Below are 21,295 nucleotides of genomic sequence, written 5' to 3' on the forward strand. Positions count from 1 at the left end.
TTGTCAAACAAAATAACACCGGCATTCATTTGTTTGTTGCATAAATGTTGCAACAAAGCGAAATAACCGAACAGAGGGATTGAGAGATGGAAAAAAAACTGATCCAACTGGACGATCGAGGTCTAAAAATTACATTCACCACCGAGTGGACGGATCAATGGAATCACGTTTCATATTTTCAGTTCCCGTACAACGAATCGGTGCGGTGTGGGGCCTTACCCATTTGAATAGGGTAACGGCAGAGTGACCCTAAACCGTGCACCCATTGTATTTTTGTAATGACTGTCCTTCAAAGAAAAACAAAAACAACGCCGCGATGATGAAGATAGCGAGGGAAAACCAATTGGGATTGGGCCTGCTAAAAAGAATAAAGCTTGCTCTTTACTCTTACACAGATTTCCATAAGAATGACAGCTAATCGGAGTGAAATTGGAGTGAAGGCTATCGCTTTCTTTGTTTAACGCATGAGAAATCGTATACCAGGGTCGCGAGCGCGCCCATCGCCCATTAAACACGATTGAAAACGAGACGCACTCGTCACCGCAGCTATGATTGTTATAATTGTATCAAAACATAATTACAGCCTTTTGTGGTTTCGATTGAAGAAAATCGTAAAATTGGATGGTAATAGAGGAAATGATCGTTGGAATCAGTGGGGAAAATGAGTAGGGCATGGCCCGTTAATTTATTTTATGCGATTTCCTTATGGTTTTAGCATCAGGAACACTATCATGACGATTCAAACAAAACCGTATACGAAATGCACGCTGGGTCGTCACCACACGATCCTTATTTTTTAAGAACGTTTCGACTTCAAAATCACGATGCTCGCCAGTCCTCTGTATGGTGATTGGTGACTACTAAAAATGGCATCTTTCCCTCCATCACATGAAACCACTCTGACTCCGCTAACTCGTGCGCGCGCTCTTCAGCGTCTGATTGAAACTAGGGAGTCCACTCTGCCCCACCCTGTATAAATATCAAACATTTAATTATATATACAATAGATTATCGGATTTTTTTGTCTGTTCAACAATGCATATAATAGATTTAATTATACCGATATGGATGATTTCGCGCACTCAACTATAAATATCATAGATTCAACTTCATATGTATGATTGAATTTTTTCACTCTACCATAAATATGATACATTCAACCATGGCCGTAGGAACGGGAGGGAGGGGGGGGGGGGGTTGGGGGTTAAACCCCCCCCCATGAAGGTCCAAAATTCCAAGTGAATTTTTTTTAATTCTAGAGCAACAAAAGTGGTACAATCTCGGCTTCAAAACCTCGAAATCTCAGACCACAAACAGACCACAATTCTACAACAATTTTTCAAAAAATTTCTCACTGGTTGATAGTAGTTGAGTCTCAAATATTGAATCTCAATAAAGTTAGACTAAGCTCACCAGATTGTCCAGATTTCGACCAAATTTACTCACTCTATTTGCAAAATCAAACGAAAATTTCAATTGAGTCCTTAGAACTATTTATTTTGCGTCCAACTCATTTTTTAAACAAAGTTTGGTCATCACAAACATATTTAAACTGTTTTTTGAAAGCCTGATTCTTCTGATGATTCGGATCGGTTGATGTGTTCCGAAAAAATTAAAAACGGTTTCCCATGTGTTTTCCTTCTGGATTTTAATGGAACAATTCCGAAATTCCCCAGCATATTCGTCAGATTTTTGGAAATTTTTTTGAAACAATATGCCCTTATTTCGCAAGGTTTTAGGATAAAATTTCCTGGATTTGCCTAGCCCAGATACTTGCGGAAAAATATCTTGTAAGTATCCAGTTTATTGTTCTTGATTTTCAGTTTTGATCATCATTGGTATAGAATCCTACTTAGAACCTTGGTGTTGCATTTCAATCTAAAATGTGATGAATTTTTCATATTCGAAACTCATTATTTCGAAATATGAAAAAAAAATACTTAAAATTCAAACCAGTTTGAAGATTTTGATCTGAAAATTTTATCTTTAATTTATGTTCAGATTTGAAACATAAGGAAGTTTTATGAGCCCGGAATTTAAAAATGTGAAACAATTTCATCATGCACAATTTAATTTGAATTAATATGTTCAATTATTGAAAAAAAAATCATATTGAAAACCATAAATTCAAAATCAAGTAAAAGATTTCTGGTCAAGTGTTCTGATATAAATTTCGCTTTTTGGTTTTAAATTTTTAGGATTTCTTATCTGGAATTCGGTTTCAGGTTTTGAATTTGGGTTAGAAATGGAAAATTCAGACTTGGAACTAAAATCCAAGGTTTGTATTCAGATTAAGCTCAAATTTAAGTTCTATAATAAATATTTAAATAACAATTTTAAATTCAATTAAGGATTCAAATTGAAAGAGATCGCGGTTTCATAATTTTGATTCTTGATTCAAAATTAAAACTTTAAATTTCAGCAAAGTCTGTTAAGAAACACAAACTTGGTAAAAATCAAAAGATTTGGGTTCATTTAAAAGAATTTGTATTTTGAAAAATATAAGATTTAAATGTGAAAACTTTAATTGCAGGATTAAAATAATGAAATGTAACTTGTTAAACTTGATTTTTATCCTCAGGTAAAAATTCAGCTGGACATTTTATTTAACATGACAAATTTACATATATATGTTGAAGATTCTCCAATTTCAAATCTTAAATTTTAATTGAGTTTACAAGATAAGAAAATAAACCTTATTTGAACCGTAAACCTAATTTTCAATTATAACTTCTGAATATTTGATACATTTTCACCCATGCATAAAATAGTCACGTGTTAAGAATTTTGTGTGACCAAAAAAATTTGTAAAATTACATCACATATGATGTTACCAAAAAGAAGATGGTAACTTTTTCCCTCTTTCAAAGTGAAGAGAGCACACGAACTTTAATAAAAAAAAATATTTGTATCTAAATACGTCACATGACACATTTGGCTCCATTTGTTTGATAAGTTTTCAAGTTTTGCCAAGAAAAATATAAAAAAATTTGCCTCCTTTCCTCCTCTGGCCTGGAAAAAAGGAGAGCCTCAAATTATTAGTAAACAAACATCCTCTCTTATAAAAGATGGTTTCTTTTGATTGATAAGTGCTCGATTTATGCCAAAAATGTATATGGTCCTCTCCACTTTTCCATCCCCCACAACTTGAAGAGGGTAGGCGATTCTCAGAATCATACCCATTTTTCCATACTTAAAAACCCTTTCATATCAAGTTTGGTTCCATTTGTTAGTAAGTTCTGAAGCGATACTACAAAATTATATGGGAACCCCTCCTTTCTCCCTTCTTTCCATATGAAGTTTGATTCAATTTATTTGATAAGTTCTCGTGTTGTGCGAAAGGATGTATGGGAGCCTCCCTACTTCTTTGCTATATCCCCAATGAAAGAATGGAGGGGTTTCAGAAAACTATATAACTGTTTCGTATCATATACTTTCATATGTAAATTTAGGTTTCATTTGCTTGATAAATTCTCAAGTTATGTAAAAATTGTAAAGGAGCCCCTTTCCTAACTCCTTTACAGGAAGAAGTGGTACCAAATATCGATAAAAAAACTTGTTTGTTCTCAAATACGTTTCCATGCCAAACTTGGTTCCATTTGCTCGAATTGTTCTCGGGATATGCAATAAAAATTGTATGGGAGTCTCACTCCTCCCTTCCTATCTTTTCAATGGAAGAAGGGAGAAGTCTCAAATAATCATAGAAATATATCTCGTATTCCAACTGTTTGAATAGTTTCGAATCATGTAAAAAATCATACAGTAGCCCCCTCTTTTCCCCTATCTCCCCACTGGAAGAATATAGGGATACCAAAGATTCAGGGAAACATTCATCGTAGTCCTAGTACCATCCGGTTTCATTTTCTCGATTTGTTCTACTGTTATGTGAAACACTGTAATAAAGAACACCTCCCCCTCTCCTATTTCTCCATTGGAAAGCAGGATGGTTCTTAAATACTCATGAAAACATTTCTTGTTCTTAAATACCCTCCCATGCCAAATTTGGTTCCTTTTGGCTAGATTAAATAGTTCTCCAGTTATGTAAAAAAAATGTATGGAAGCCATCCTCCCCACTTGATATCCTCCCACTACTGGAAGGAGGTATAGGTGCTAAATATTCATTGAAACATTTCTCGTGCCCTAATACCATCCCATGCAATTTTTTTTCAGTTGGCTTGTGATATAGCTCAGTTGGCAAGTCTGTTGTCTCCTGAGCCGATGTCCGCGAGTTCACAACCAAGAGTAAACATCGAACACAGTAGTACCGAATAGTTTTTCAATAACGATCCGCCAACTGTATCGTTGATAAAGTCGCGAATGCCATAAAGATGGTAAAACGACTATAATCGAAACAAAAAAAATGCTTGATTTAAGAATTTAAGAAAGACTCCCTCCACCCTTCCTATTGGTAAGAAGGAAGGGTCTCAAATAATTGTAGAAATATTTCTTGTACCCAAAGGCACTTCCATGCCAAATTTGGTACCATTTGCTTGATCGGTTCGAGTAATGCAAACAATTGTCTTTTGTTTGGAAAGCCCTCTCCTCCCTTCCTGTGAGAGGGTTGTTGTCTCAAACTATGATAGGAACCTTCCACGGCCTCCAATCCTCACACCTGTCAAGTTTCACGCAAATCGGTTATTATAGGGAACAAACAAACAGACGAAAAGATTTCCTGTCTTGATGAAAATATTTGCACATCAATATTTACATTGTGTCGAAAAAATGCTGATGAAAACGCAATATTGTAATGTTGTAGCACTATGGAAATAAAGTAAATAGTAGATTGATATGGTGTTAGAACCATGGTAATCAAATCTGAAAAAGTAAACCAATGATAGGCATCTCAAGCTTTTGCTAGTAGTACGAAGAGGATCGCCTAAACTTTGCATTTGTATTGTGGTCTGTTTTGTCGGCTTGTAAATTGTGAACTGCACATGAAAGTCACCGTTGATTGGTTATCTTTCGGCCACAGTAGATATAAGATAACAAAATGGAAGTTCAAAGGAAATATTAGGAAAATTAAAAAAGCTATATGTTTATGATCGGACACCAAATTGTTGTCTATGACCGGAAAGGAAAATATTCAAAATTAAACATGGTTTTAACTTGAAACTTTTATTTTTTCATCTCTATAGCATCCTGAAATGATAAGTAAAAGATAGGGATTCAAAAACGAAAATAAAAAACTTTTAATTTTGCTGTCCGGTCATAGACAATTTTTCTCTAGGTTTTTCGAAACAAATGTTTCATTCTAAATGGCTTCATAGAATGTTCAGTATTGAAAAACATGTACTTACAAGACTTGTGCAAGTAATTAGAGTCATTTCGCTAAGTTTTTGTTCCATTGGTGACAACTTTGGTGAAGTAATTCGTAGTGTCCGGCCATAGACAACGCTTTGGGTAAAAACTAACATAAAATGATTTCTCTTACCACTTGAATATGTTGTAGATAAAAATTTTCCTAATATAGTTAAGTGATCATAATATTGATACTCTTCAAATCAGTAGATGAACCAATACTAATAAAAATCTATTTTTGAAGTTGTTGCCTAAAAACCTTAAGTGTCCGGTAGTAGACAAGTTCCCCCTATAGATGAAGAAAAAAAAATTTTTTACTATACAAAAACTAGTTCTAAAAAATTTATCATACTCAAGTTTTAAATTTCTCTACTTTCAGAATGGGTCGGCGATTCGGATTCCGATACCGGTGGTCGCCTAGGCCTTTGGCAAATCTGTCAGAAAGATGACCTCAACGACAGCTGTAGTGGAAAGTTGGAAGATCTGCTCGCGATGCACTCGATCGCATTTCAGGTTTGTTTCTGGGCCTATACATATCTATCTACTCGTAGTTAGGCACATATACCTAAGTGCACACTCGTTTTTCGCCATACATATTTTGTTTCGGGGGTCTGTTCATTTTGTACAGTTAACCCGAGGCATTCCATGATATCTTCCTTCGCTAGTGATGGCTCGCGGCAAATATAGGTTAGATAGAAGTTTTTTCTTTTTACCTGAGCTAACTCGAGTAGCACCCGTTAGCTTTTAAAGTGAACCACTTTTCCAAGTAAGAAGGTGTGAATTTTCTATCCCAAAGTCTCCACGCTCGCTGGAAGGTTTCATCTAGCATACCTAGCTGTTTTTTCTCAAGTATAATTGGAGAGCCATTGTTAGGGATCACTTATTCAGGCAGAGTACCTACCTTTTCGTACTAGAAGTAATTTATCGTTATGCCTTAGGTTTTTGTTAGGCGTCTCTATTTATCTCCTTATTTCCAAGATTTAGCGTCTTACGTGCAGTTCTAATGGTTCCCATCATCATCATCATCTTTTCTTTTATCCCAACAGGTGGCCACCGTATTTTGCGGCCTAGCTGTGGCGACTTCTGTGTTGGCAATTTGCTGTCTTCTGCTGATGGTGCTCATGAAATCGACGACCGTCTTCCACATCTGCGGCTGGATGCAAATGCTTTCCGGTAAGTTTTGACATGAAGGGGTTTACAGTTTACAGTGCACTTACCCGCCGTTGGGTGTGAGCTTTTGAACCAATTATAATCGGGTACATTCAACGTGCTGTGATGTGACGAATCAGCTTGGGCGGCATCCCCTATGAAAATTACGTAACGCTGAAACCCCCCTCCTCCTTTCATTTTTGTAAATTATGATTTTTGAAGACATCACATTTTTTAAACGCCCTTCTTATAATATAAAACGAAAGATATGTGAGGATTTTGTCCATTGGAGATGTAAAAAAACATTGACATACTCAATCCATATTATCCAAAAACTTACCTCTGACTTTCTGTAGAAATGAAAACTTTGGTGAATATCGCAAATTTTAAACCTGGACGCTTCCAGCCACTTATTTTTAAAACATTATAGTAATTTCAATTACTATTAATTCCAAGGTCATTAAATTACTAGGTTCTCTGACTTTCACAGTAAGTCGGCACAACACATCATTATAAATCAAACCCGAAAATGTTTCCGAAATTCTACTTCTCTAGATGAAAAGTAGGTTGCAATAGAAAAAAAAACTCCTCTGCGCTCCCCGCAAATGCGAGGAATCACCTCATATCTCTTTATAAATCAATTAACGGTATTTAAGAATATTCCAATTTTGAGAATTCTTAGGTAGAAACTCCCGGATTAGAACATCGGTTCAGAATAAATGAATGAGAAAGATAATGGAACAAACTCACCTAGTTTTGAAGTAGGAATTGTGTTTTCTCTTGCAGCGGATTATTCAACGATGTCAACTGCTGCAGTTGGATGAAATCAACGGAGAATCGGGTCGGGCACAATTATTGATCACTTTGCTTTATCCACTAACCCCAAAAAATCTTTCCTTTTTAACGCGGCGGAGTGAAAAAACACGTCAATTTGCAGAATATAATTTGTTGATGCCGTTTTCTGTGAAATCTTGTTTCAATTAACATAAGAGATAATGACTCTGAAATTTCCATAAAAACGAAATAATTTGCTTTAATTGGATGAACACTATGAAATTTATATTAAACTTGGTGTTTCTTCAAGAAAAATCCTAAAATTGCTATAGAGAAGAATAATTTGAACTGTCTTTTGTGTTTAGTAAACATAAATGAATACATCTAATGATCAAAATTTGTTGATACAAAATGAATCCACTACTTAAGACATTATTATCATTTAAGACGATAAAAATATACTTTTTCAACTTAGTTTTAACTTTGGAAAAATTCACAGTTTCGCCATTATCGCGGCGATTTTTTTTTGAGCGTGTTAAGATCGAAAAACTTCTGTAGTCATTTTAAACATCCTTTAACAACTTTTATATCAACGATTCGATGTGTCCGATGTTTACTCTTGGGCTCGAACTCATAAACATCGGCTCAGGAGGCAACTGTTTTCCCAACTGAGCTATATCACAAGCCCGATGATATAAAAAATGCACTTTCGTTACAAAGCCCGTTGGAGTTATCTTTAATGTTTTCAGAAAAAATTGTTATTATTGCTTTCATTCATATTTCTGATAAGATATTTACGATGCAAAAGAAAAAGAAAAAAATACTTTGCACAGTTTCCTTCAAAATGCATCATTATCAAATCGATATCTGGTAAAACCGTTGATTTTTCAAAAAATTTCTGGTGGAAAAGTATGCAAACACTGTTTAAAATGTCCACAAAGTTCAAGTCATGCGTTAGAGCGAAGCACATGATCGACAACTACTGTTAAGGGTCATCCGGGAAGTCAAGGCTCATACCAGAATTTTTAATTTTGAAGAACCTAACCTCAAGCAACAAATTTTTGCTAGTTTCAAAGCTCTTATGCTGTATAGCCGGTACTGAGGCAATTAGACAAGTAATTGCGAATGGACGATAAAACTTATGAAAAATAATGATTTGCCAAGACTCTGCTTCTGTAAAAAAAATAACAATTTTCAAAACAAAAACTTTGTTTATCGCTGTTTTTTAAGCTTATAAATAGTACTCTTGTTCATATGATTCGCAACCTACGATCTTGATGGTTTTTCTTCGTTTTTGTCAGATTTTGTCAGCAGAAGTTCCAGTAAAAATGTTTTGGGAGAAGTAGGCGATGACCTTCGAGCATCGCACGCGTTTTCATCGAACTCCGTAAAAATTTTTAATCATAATGATTTAATAAATATTTTTGAGTTTGTTTTCGGACGCTTTACTTTTGGTTGTGATGTTGTGATAGTGGTATTGTTATAAGTGAAACGATTTATTCCCCCAGCGTGGGTGAGCTTTTGAATGAGCCATTTTCGTTAGTGATTTGCCCCCAAATCTGTCACTGTTTTCTAAGAAAAGTCCGCCAAGAGTTTGGTCAAAAAGAAAATTACTGTATAATAAATTGTTCCCATAAATTTCGGATGATTTCTTCCCTGGATTCCATCGAAAATGGTGCTGAAAATTAAAATTGTGACTCTTGGAAAATTATTTCGTTTTGATCCGCTCATAGAAAGGAGAGAAAGTTGCCTAGAGAAGGTACTTTAATGAGATCTTGAAAACATTTTCTTTGAAAAAGAAAAACATTTGTGTGGGAGCTGGTGCAATGCTCTCCTGAAAGAGGTTCTATTTGATAATGGAAGCTTGTAGGTTCGACGATTATGTGGCAGCATATTTCACCGCTCACAAGGGAAGTCAAGGGTGCAAGTATGGAAACAGTATGTGTGGACATTTGCATGTTTAAATAATCACTTTCTTAAACCAAAATTTGTGATGGTTTGGAAACAGTTGTTTTCCTTTACTGTGCATGCGGTTTTCTAGATGTCGTCTAAATCACGGCTTACTGTGACCTGGAAGATTGTTACACAAAGATAGGTATTCGTGATAATTTCTTTTGTATTGATGGTATGGTAAGTTTGAATGATGATCAATGATTAAATAACTACATGTTAAATAGCTTAACTCTATTATGGGGTTTGTGGGGGGAATGGACAGGACATCAAACGATCGGAAAACTGATATACAATGGATTGTGGGTTCAAGCCAGCCGGAGTATCTCGGCAAATTTTGAATCATGAGTAGGTTACTAAGGTACCTTTTCAGGATTCTTGAATTATTTCGAACAGTTGGAAGGAAGTAAGATGAGTCAAACCTATCCCAAGCCAGTGCACAGTGGTGCAGAACATCAATCTAGCTGTACGAAATTAATAGCGCCCAGGGATGAAGAGATAGACATTTGATGTCTTCAGCAACATTGTTCAGTTTTACATATTCTAGTATCAAAATTTTTGCCGAGGGGTCCACCGATAGCGAGATAAAAATGCTAACTTTTTTGTTTTTCAAATTAGGGCTTTGATGTCTTCGACAAAGTTGTTTATCTGATCAAAATACATAAGTTTGTTGAATATGTCAAAGTTCTGTCACATGACCCTCAGAAGTTACAGTCAAAGTAAAAAAAATCTCTTGAAAAAACAGTTTTTTGAACCTGACACGTTGTATATTGGATAAAATGGTTCGCTGTCTTTGAAACAAAGTTGTAACAAGCCACGATCTACATTTGTCTCATACATTATGATGGGTTTAGAAGTTGCTGAAGCTCTATAGAAAGCATTTAGTGTATTTTATTGGCAATTTTGGAAGGCTCATCCATCAAAAAGTGCACATTTTCGCAACATCCCCTTTTTTGTGATTATTTTTGATGATAAGCGGAACCATTTCCATTTGAAATTAGCGCGGAAATCGGTGGAACTAGTAGAGATTTGAATGATTGAAAATACACATTTTATGTAAAAATGACCTATTTTACTTATAGAAAAAACGTTAAAACATTTAATTTGTTCATAAAGTGTTGCAGTTTTCTTTTATATATTTTGTTTTATTAAAAGACATTTCAATTCAATTTTTCAAATCATTTAAACCCCAAAAGATGAATGGAACTTATCTGTTAAATTTAGTAGAGCACTAAATAAGTATTTGAATTATAGAATTTTGCCATTACAATATAACTGCTATAACTGGTTCCAAGTAACTGTATCCAAGTAATCAATCTTACAAGCAATTTGCTTTTGTCTTTTCGTTGAGTCATAAGTTTTAATCGAATTTGAATGCGTTTTTATCAAACAAAATATATATAAGAAAACTGCAACACTTCATGAACAAATTAAATGTTTTAACGTTTTTTCTATAAGTAAAATAGGTCATTTTTACATAAAATGTGTATTTTCAATCATTCAAATCTCTACTAGTTCCACCGATTTCCGCGCTAATTTCAAATGGAAATGGTTCCGCTTATCACCAAAAATTATCACAAAAAAGGGGATGTTGCGAAAATGTGCACTTTTTGATGGGTGAGCCTTCCAAAATTGCCAATAAAATACACTAAATGCTTTCTATAGAGCTTCAGCAACTTCTAAACCCATCATAATGTATGAGACAAATGTAGATCGTGGCTTGTTACAACTTTGTTTCAAAGACAGCGAACCATTTTATCCAATATACAACGTGTCAGGTTCAAAAAACTGTTTTTTCAAGAGATTTTTTTTTACTTTGACTGTAACTTCTGAGGGTCATGTGACAGAACTTTGACATATTCAACAAACTTATGTATTTTGATCAGATAAACAACTTTGTCGAAGACATCAAAGCCCTAATTTGAAAAACAAAAAAGTTAGCATTTTTATCTCGCTATCGGTGGACCCCTCGGCAAAAATTTTGATACTAGAATATGTAAAACTGAACAATGTTGCTGAAGACATCAAATGTCTATCTCTTCATCCCTGGGCGCTATTAATTTCGTACAGCTAGATTGATGTTCTGCACCACTGTGCAGTGGTAACGGACCCCTTGGTTGTGCTGCAATTATTGTTGATAAGTTAGGCATTAACAATATTTGAATGTGCGGTCGAGACTTCCCGTACCGCCTCGGGTCGAAAGACCTATCAGCCACTGGTGGGTTTTCATACATACATACATACATACATAGAAGTTCCAGTAAAAATGTTTTCTAGTAGCACAGAAATAATCAAGTTTTGATAATTTCGCAACAGCTTAATCCATCAAATTGCCCTCATTTTCTTTAAAAAGAGAAGTATTTGACCAAAAAATAGCAAAAATTGAAGGAGGTGGATGCAGCCACCAAAAATGAAGATTGGTTGAGGTATAAGTGGGAAAAACTGATCAAAAACATGACTGAAAAAAGTGTTCGCCGGCCGATGGGAGATATCAAGAATAAAGTAGATAAAATATTTCTTACAAAAAAACGATAAATCATTTTTTCGAATTTTTTCATGAATTATCCTAAGATTACCTTTAATTCCTTCATAGAAAGTATTTCGATTAAACGAATGGTTTTTTAGATACACGCATTCGTAATTGTCCTTTTTCTAAATGAACTAAGCTTCATCATTTCATCATTTGCTATGCTTAAATTCTTACTGTAAGAATATTTTTTCCAAATCAAGCCCAAATAAAATTCAAATATATAAATTCATACTAATTGTTAGTTTTCAAGTTTCCTTCAAAACAAGCTAATTTTTGCCAAAGATCATTGCAGAGATGATAAGCAGGATATATTGAATAGAAATAAAAGTTATGGAAATGAATTAATGAAACAATTAAGAAGAAGCAACAGTTTGTAAACTGAACACAAGTCAGTAATTTGTTCATTCTTGAATGTGACCAGTAGATGCATTTTAGGATAATTTCTGAATTATGATCCGGAATAGTCACGAAAATCAGGTCGAAAATCAGTTCTACTGTTAGGGTAATTGAACCCCATCTTGACACCTAAGGCATGTTTAAAACTTTTTCTCAACATTCTAACCTTCCTGTTACGTGCATCATAGAACATCATTAGAAAAATTTACCTGCTAAGTTTGTAAAAGTTTAACAAAAATTTGTTTTTTGTATGGAACTTTATAAATTGTGAGATAACTGCCAGTAAGGGCGGTGCTCAAAATCCTTGGCCGCCGTTTCAATTTTTAGCCGTTTCGATGACCCAGTTCTTGGTCACCAGCAATCTTAAATAGATCTTCACTAACAATACTCGATTGACAGTTCGATGATTATTCTGAACATAAGGACACTGACAGAATGACGTGAGCTAAGCTTATTCTCTTCGGAATAAAAGTGTATTCAAAATTTTGAACTTAATTTGGACCTGAAAAACATGTAAAGGCAGTCTGACATGCCAAGAAAGGGATCATGAAAAATAGAGCTCACTTACCCTTATTTCTTTATTTTCAATAATTTTTAAGGAATTGGAAAACTTGAAAGTATTTGTTTTTGTAAACTTGTCCGTACATAGCTGTTCCAGTTATGAAAACTTTAGTTTTCTTTCAAAAGCCGGATTTACAATAGTCAAATATATAACTTAGCTTACTCATCATCAACTTACAGGCAAATTTATCCGCGAAAACTAATTTGAACCTATCTGGACCATTCCTCTTAAGGTTAGCAAGATCAAATTGCCGGGATTTGTCGATTTCGGAAGTTTGAAAGCCTTGGCGATCATTCTTCATGGCCATATAGGGTTTGTCACGTGGTTGTGCAGAATTCTTTTTCCCCTCTCGCGTTCCATCTTGGACAACTTTTAAACGCATGTACCTACCAATGCTGACAAAAATTTCACCACTTCATGAACAAACCTAATTAAGTTCTCAAAATGCTTTCATTAATTTCTCGGCATGACAACTTTCTAGATGCGCTGCTGTAAATAAAATAAATCGACCCGATTGGAGTGGTACCTGGTACAAGCTTTTCTTTAGCTATGTGTTTTCCATTATCCATTCTTAAATCTAAGAAAATAATTATGTGTTGCATAAATTGAGGGGTTCAAACTATCGATAACATTTCTGTTTACTTTTTAGCTGCTGGGATTGAGTGAAAAATCGAGAGTCGTAATCTTTTTTCAATCTTAAATATTATTTGCTTTCAATGTAAAATTTTGTTATCATTTCGACTGTTAGTTGTTGAATTAGCTCTAAGGTTTTCTCTTCTTCTATTTCAAGAATTAATTGCATATTTTCACCGTTATTATTTCTCATAAGGCAGCTCATGGTATGGAGACACAACGTTGATCATATCAAGCCCATTGTCATCGGCACCTTGCAATCAATTGGCACTCAGCTACACTGTTATTCTATTAGCATATCATGTGAATGACGACATCCCGCCATCGACAGCATAAACTCTCTCACTTCCGAAACCGTACCTGATCACATTTCATAAAGTAGGGTCGGCAACTCACTTTCAAGCTTAAAGGTGGTGTTCCAGTACGATCTGAAATTGCAAGCTCCAAGAACTGTAACCCACCCTAGGTTCAAACGAAAGGAAAACAAACTTTTCTTCGCTGGCTCTGCAAATCAGAACCGGTTTCGATGCCTGAGCCTAAGCTCTGCCATCTGTAGGTTGTCCCCATGGATTGAAGTTCAACGCCGTCGTCGACGTCGTCGAAAACTCCCCGAACGCCATCGGGCGAGAGAAAACTGAAGAAAGTTATTCTTCACGATCGGCCTTGCTTGCGTGATTCATGCAGCCCCGCATCTGAATTTCTGTGGGGACGGAACTGATATCGTCGTATCTCGCGTGGAGAAAGGCATCAAGACGGGGGATGACTGGGGGTGAGCCAAAAAGTGGGTCATTATCAAACGGATACTCGTCGTTGAGATCCGGTCTGACCCGAAGAGACAAAAGAGAGAAACTACCTACTCCCGGAATTGATTCTGTTATCTTATGCTAAGTTTCGTTTCTAATTACATGAAAAAGTTCGCAACGTTGTTTTAATAAGACGATGAACTTGTACTTGGTTATCAGGTCCACTGTGTGAATAGCTGGAGCAATTTTTAAAAATAAAAAATTCAGATACCTTTAGCTTGTATGTGACAATGTCTTCCGCTGGATCACAAAAAGTTTTTGTACCTGTTTCTTGTATCTTGAAAAAGACAAAAGTTTCCCAATTTGTAAGATGTGTACTTAAGGGGGGGGTAGGGTCTAACGGGTATAAAAAACACCATTTTCACGATTTTTTTCTAGAGCTATCGTTCAAACAAATGTATTCAAATTTTTTGCATTATACAAAGCATTGTTAAAAGAACATTTAGTAATTTTTTCGTAGAAAAATATTGAAAAATGAGCCGGTGACGGAGCATTTTAGAGGATGCCTTTTAGAAAACAGAATTTGCGGTGGACACTGTATCTCAGCACAGAATCATCTGAATTCAAAAAATCAGAGCAAAATATTTTAAATAGATGTTTTTCTGGACCCCAACGTTTTTATTTAACTTATAAATATTTTTATGAAATTTTTGTGGCTGTTTGAAGTAAAAACAACGATTTTTCACTTAAAAATCCGCCATTTTTCACCTCTAAAACCTCCCCAAAGTAAAAAAATCAAAAAAGAAAAACGTTGGGGTCTGGTATTTTATATGTAGAAAATATGTTCCAAATTTGAAAAGAATCGGATAACTAGTTCTCAAATGACGATGTCCACGGACTTTAAAAATGTGCTTTCGAGAAAAACGCGTTTGAAGTTTCTGCTCTTGCTTTCTTGCAGTATTAGATAGGAGGAGATAAAGGCCTATAACTTCTACAGTTTTGCTTCAATTGACTTGAAAATTTGACACAACATTCTTGAAATGTTTTACAGTAAGAAAATAAAAAAATAAAAAAATCGATTTTTTGAAAGTGTTAGACCCTACCCCCCCCTTAACTGATCGACCTTTAGCAACATTGTAACTGGTATAAAAAAACCTGAATAATGTACCCCTATTATCATAACACCAGTGAACTTGCTCACCAGTAACTTATGGCCGTTGCAGTAATCGTGGTGGTACGAAAAACCATTTTCACCTACATTACATGGACCAACTTCATCGTTTAGATTTCCCGGGATGGAAGCGCTGCAAATCGTTGTTGGCGAGCAATGTCCACTAATCCAGCTCCAGCTCCAGCTGTACGATTGGAACTGGTTTAGAAATTGCGGGTACTTTTTGTGCTTTTAAGTGTAGCATTGAGCGTTGTTACTATTGATAGTGAAAGTGCTCGGAAAGGAAAGTGAAAATCTGGCTTTTACTTTCCTTGCGGATAGGATACATCCAGATGAAATCGGATCGTTACACGTAATAAATAATACCGTATTTGTTTTCACCACCCGAAAGTGTTGCACCTTCCACGATGAAAACGAGCATGAATCGAGTTTCGCACCCACCTTTGTTGGTGTACGTGAAATCGGCAGTGTCAACAGAAAACATCAAGCTGTCAAAAATCCATTACAGCTGGTATTTGTTTTCGTTTGACTTCGAAAATTGAAATGAAATTTAACTTTAGTTGATCATTATCTTTTAAATAATATGAAAATTTTAGCATGAATTTATACTGCCCCTACTCGCATAACAGTCCCATATGAATTTTCGTCATTTTTCATCTAACCTGACAGTTCGTCATTTTGAACATAGGGCTTCAATATGAAACAATAAAAAACGAGATTTTGTTCTAGAAATTTCGAAAAAAATATCAACTTGTGGCTGTCCCATATGAAATATACCCGCATAACAGTCCCATATGTGAAATACCACGGATTTGGTTACTTTTCAATGCTTCTTTCGGCGAAATAGTCTTTGATTTATTGCTTTGAATCATTTAAAAAAGATTTAAACTCACTAGATGTCAAATTATGTACACTAGTTCTCGAAGGCAGGCCAGTAAGAAGGAAGGAAAGTCTTCCTGAGCAAAAAACTAACAGATGCAATCAAAACCGTAAAAATATTCAACTTACAATGTAAATTTCACGATATTTTTCCAAAAGTATGTTTCTTTTTCTGATAACTGCATTTAGAAGTTCAAAATAATCAAATTTGAGTCTTAGAAAGTAGCTTGGTTAGCAAAACATATTCTGTATGGGACTGTTTTGCGAGTAGATTTGAAAAAGGTCTCAAATATGCTTGTCCATCTAATATATAAAGATGAGTTGGACTATATATGTTTTTTTGTTTGTATGCACCTTATACAAATCGACACCGCTTAATCGATCAGCCTGAAATTTGGTACAGAGATGTATTTGGACCAGGGTAAGGTTTTAGTTATAGTTCTGAGCCCCTCCCACCTAAGAAAAGGGACCCTCCCATACAACTTTCGTTTTTATTCTCACAAATCAAAAGTCATGGCACCCATTTGGCAGCCGATTTTCGTTTCCTTTGGCGGGTTGTTTTCACCATCACCATGGGCCGGGCGTAAGAAACGACTATCCAGAGTTCACGTGTACTGGAAAGCAAATCAATGCTTGCTGAGCGTTAAAGATTGGAAAGGGGAAATTTTGGCGGGTGTTTTTTGTACCTTCTACTGCTGAATGCACATGGTACCGGATTGGTACGAGATTTTTGGATGCAATAATGAGCTAACATTTCGGATTGAAAAATACAACTAACCTGTAAAGTATGTATTGACTTGAATTAAAGTACTCCCTTTTTAAAGTACATACTCCCTTCCACTGCTGCAGGGCTTTGGAGTCTATAAAAATATACAGTGTGTGGAGTACGGATGCAATGATTTATCTTCATTATGATTTTGGATGGTGTGCTGAAAACATATTAAGCTATTTTCTTAAAATCAAGCTTTATAGAACCAACCATTTTCGTATTTTTAGAATTCTTCATAAAATAATTAAATTCAGAGTTATGAGTTGAGAGCTGTGATTTCAATGCTTTGAAAGCCGTCGAGAAATCTAAATGGAGGACTTAAAAATTTAACGTGCATTATCTGAAAAAAAAAACAAATCCAACGCAAGAAACTTTATTTGAAATTAAGTGTGAGGTTTTAAGTTTTATACAATTCAATTTTTTCGTCAATCTATGACTTTTGTTGATCATTAATGTGTTCAATTTTACCATCCAATTATGCGAAAACTTAAACCGTTAAGTACTGCGAAATCAATCAAATTATTTCCAAGAATTTTTAACTTTATCACTCTTCACAATAATTAATGAGATTTTTTTTTTCCAAGAATGAAAAAATTGAAAAAAAAATCTTTTGTTACAACATCATAAAATGCTCGATTTGAGTTCCGAGATAATTTCTTTTAGATCACTTCAAAAAACTTTTAGTGGAACTTGGAACATTTTAGAAAAACTAATCATAAAACGGTGTGGAAAAAACAACGAAAAGTACACATCCATTTGAAAATATGAAAAATGAGTCTTCAACAAGTTTAAAAAACCAAATACAAACACATACAGGATCTCAATGAAACTTAATGTTTCCTCGAAGAGATTTCTTTTACTTAATTCTAAGCGTACACCTTTCGAGTATATGATGGCTAGCATCTCACAAATGCTTAAACCACTAAACCACAAAAGTTTACTGTGTATGCCGTGACTGGGATTCGAACTCTTGGCCGTTGGCTTCGAAGACTTGAAAGCCACGAGCTGCGGCAAGTTTCGGAAGCCTTCTTAGAATTTTCTGGGCAAATAAAACCTGAATACAGCATACGGGGGAACATTTGGCAAATAGCGTCCGAGGAGATCATCTCCAAAAGAGATTTCATTAGTGGGGGTGGGAAAGATAAAAATATAGTTTAATCATTTGAAGATAAAAAAAATAGAAGGCCTAAGCTATTCAAACTTCTTTCAAGAAAGGGTGGGTATAAAATGTTTTTCGTGATGAAATAAAAAAGCATTCATGGTAAATTATTTTTAATTTCTATGGATACGAACCTCATAACTCTAACTGTTTCAAAAATATGAAAAAGGTAAACACAGTAAATATTCTCATTCAAAACTTGAAAAACACTTACAAAACTTCCAAAGCTTACATACATGGCACAACATGGGTAAAATTTTCTCAAAATAAATATATTAAACATAGCTACCAACAAAGCTACCAACATTTCGTAAAGTCAAACGACTCATTTTGATTTATATTTTGTGTGCAAACCCGAGCAAAGCCGGGTAAATCAGCTAGTAACGAATAAAATGGTGCTCCCGACGTTACCGATGGCCCGATTTCTAAAATTTCAGGTCTTACGATTAATTATGACAACCTAGAACACATTCCATCAAACGATTTTCGTTTATGCTGAAATTTGTGGTCATAATTAAAGAATGTATTCCAAAACAGAAAAAGCTGATTTTCTCGCTTGCGTGTTTTTGCATATGGGACTGTTATGAAAGTAGGGGCAGTATATACTATGTTGAATTGTGAAGATTTCAGATTTATTTTGCTTGGTAGATTCGCCTCTGGCTCTGATGATAACTGCAATACCAGCTGATTCTGGGTGGTCTATGTTTGCTGCTGCTAGACTGCAGTTACCCCAGCTTGAAGGTTCCGGTATTTTGAACGTTTATTCCTCGCAAATACCTCGAGTACCTATTTCCGTTTTCAGATGACAAAAGAAAAATTCTTGGAAGTCAAATTGGCGAACTCAGATCGCGGAAATCGGGGGAGAAAATTTAGCTAACAGACCGAAACGAAATTCAAGCTCCCAATGCGGGTGTAGTCTCGAACTACCGTTTTTGAAGGGCAACGGGTGGGAATCCGGGACTTGGCGCAACCGAGCATCGTCACCCTAAGGCACAGCTCGAAGCAGAGTAGCTTCGATGCAGCTGAACGCTTCTTGCTGTGGAGACCAAGTTATAGGACCCTTCCGAACAAGAAAACTTTTCGATTAGAGCGATTCCACCAGATCTTTGGATTGGCCTTATTGCACTCGGATTTGCTGCTCTTTTTCGGCATTGCCTGGAACTGATTGCAGCAAGCCTTCTGGGCACATTTCTTCTTGGAAGCGTTGTTTGCTTTGGAACGTGCCATCCAGGTGAAATTCTCCGCCTCTGTTGGAAACGGCACTGGTATTGAATCCGGAACAAGTTTCCGTTCTTCGGGATAATAAAGAGAAAAAAACAGCTCGAACGCAATTTATACGGTTTAGAAATAAACCAACCAGCTGATATTTGTTTACATCGGGAAGCATGTGCTGTCAAAATTCATGATAGTATTGGTGAGAGCGCAAGCAACACCGAATATTTTCAGAGTGTTCCACCGTCCACTTTATGGTGCACTACCAGTGGACTACCCATCCTGAAAACGAGCATGAAAACAGCAAAAAGTGCACTACCGGTAGTGCCCCGGTGCACCACCACACGAAAACGAATTCTCTATAAGATACATTAGATTGCTCAACTATGATCGCTAGGATTAAAGAATGAGGGTGATAATAAATTTTTGAAGATTTTTTTACTTGTGAATTTAAATTTTCAATAGTGCATGAAATGTCTTAAAAGAAAAATTGTATCTACAAGAGCAGAATTTAAAATTCCATATTTATATCACCGAGCATCACCAATAGAAAAAAAAAACACCACTGCGTAGCAATTAGTCTAAGAAAAAAAAATCATCATTGTACGTAAAAAGCGACCATGAATATTTTGTAAAATGATCCAAAAACAATTTTGCTAATTATTTGTTTGGAAAGATATGATAAAGGTTGTCTCTAAGCCTCCATGCATAAATTTTCTAAGCTTTGAGTTTTCAAATTGACAAAATCGATTATTTAAACAATTTAAACAAAAAACATTTTTAAGGTCAGTAATTGACAAAAATGACAAAAATGACAAAAATGACAAAAATGACAAAAATGACAAAAATGACAAAAATGACAAGAATGACAAAAATGACAAAAATAACAAAAATGACAAAAATGACAAAAATGACAAAAATGACAAAAATGACAAAAATGACAAAAATGACAAAAATGACAAAAATGACAAAATTGACAAAAATGACAAAAATGACAAAAATGACAACAATGACAAAAATGACAAAAATGACAAAAATGACAAAAATGACAAAAATGACAAAAATGAAAAAAATGAAAAAAATGACAAAAATGACAAAAATGACAAAAATGACAAAAATGACAAAAATGACAAAAATGACAAAAATGACAAAAATGACAAAAATGACAAAAATGACAAAAATGACAAAAATGACAAAAATGACAAAAATAACAAAAATGACAAAAATGACAAAAATGACAAAAATGACAAAAATGACAAAAATGACAAAAATGACAAAAATGACAAAAATGACAAAAATGACAAAAATGACAAAAATGACAAAAATGACAAAACTGACAAAAATGACAAAAATGACAAAAATGACAACAATGACAAAAATGACAAAAATGACAAAAATGACAAAAATGACAAGAATGACAAAAATGACAAAAATGACAAAAATGACAAAAATGACAAAAATGACAAAAATGACAAAAATGACAAAAATGACAAAAATGACAAAAATGACAAAAATGACAAAAATGACAAAAATGACAAAAATGACAAAAATGACAAAAATGACAAAAATGACAAAAATGACAAAAATGACAAAAATGACAAAAATGACAAAAATGACAAAAATGACAAAAATGACAAAAATGACAAAAATGACAAAAATGACAAGAATGACAAAAATGGCAAAAATGACAAAAATGACAAAAATGACAAAAATGACAAAAATGACAAAAATGACAAAAATGACAAAAATGACAAAAATGACAAAAATGACAAAAATGACAAAAATGACAAAAATGACAAAAATGACAAAAATGACAAAAATGACAAAAATGACGAAAATGACGAAAATGACAAAAATGACAAAAATGACAAAAATAAAAATGACAAAAATGACAAAAATGACAAAAATGACAAAAATGACACAAATGACAAAAATAACAAAAATGACAAAAATGACAAAAATGACAAAAATGACAAAAATGACAAAAATGACAAAAATGACAAAAATGACAAAAATGACAAAAATGACAAAAATGACAAAAATGAAAAAAATGATAAAAATGACAAAAAT

At 34.6% G+C, this 21,295-nt stretch overlaps 1 protein-coding gene across 1 annotated transcript in view; it reads left to right on the plus strand.

Annotated features, from left to right (window-relative positions):
• Positions 1-21,295, plus strand: part of LOC129756685 (LHFPL tetraspan subfamily member 3 protein) — a 73,820-nt gene that overhangs the window by 29,142 nt on the left and 23,383 nt on the right. The window contains exons 3-4 of the mRNA XM_055753626.1: positions 5,678-5,811; positions 6,345-6,471. Coding sequence (XP_055609601.1) covers positions 5,678-5,811; positions 6,345-6,471 — 261 coding nt within the window. The remainder of the gene's footprint in view (positions 1-5,677; positions 5,812-6,344; positions 6,472-21,295) is intronic.

This window comes from Uranotaenia lowii, chromosome 3, assembly GCF_029784155.1.
Source record: "Uranotaenia lowii strain MFRU-FL chromosome 3, ASM2978415v1, whole genome shotgun sequence".
In the NCBI taxonomy this organism is placed as follows: Eukaryota; Metazoa; Arthropoda; class Insecta; order Diptera; family Culicidae; genus Uranotaenia; species Uranotaenia lowii.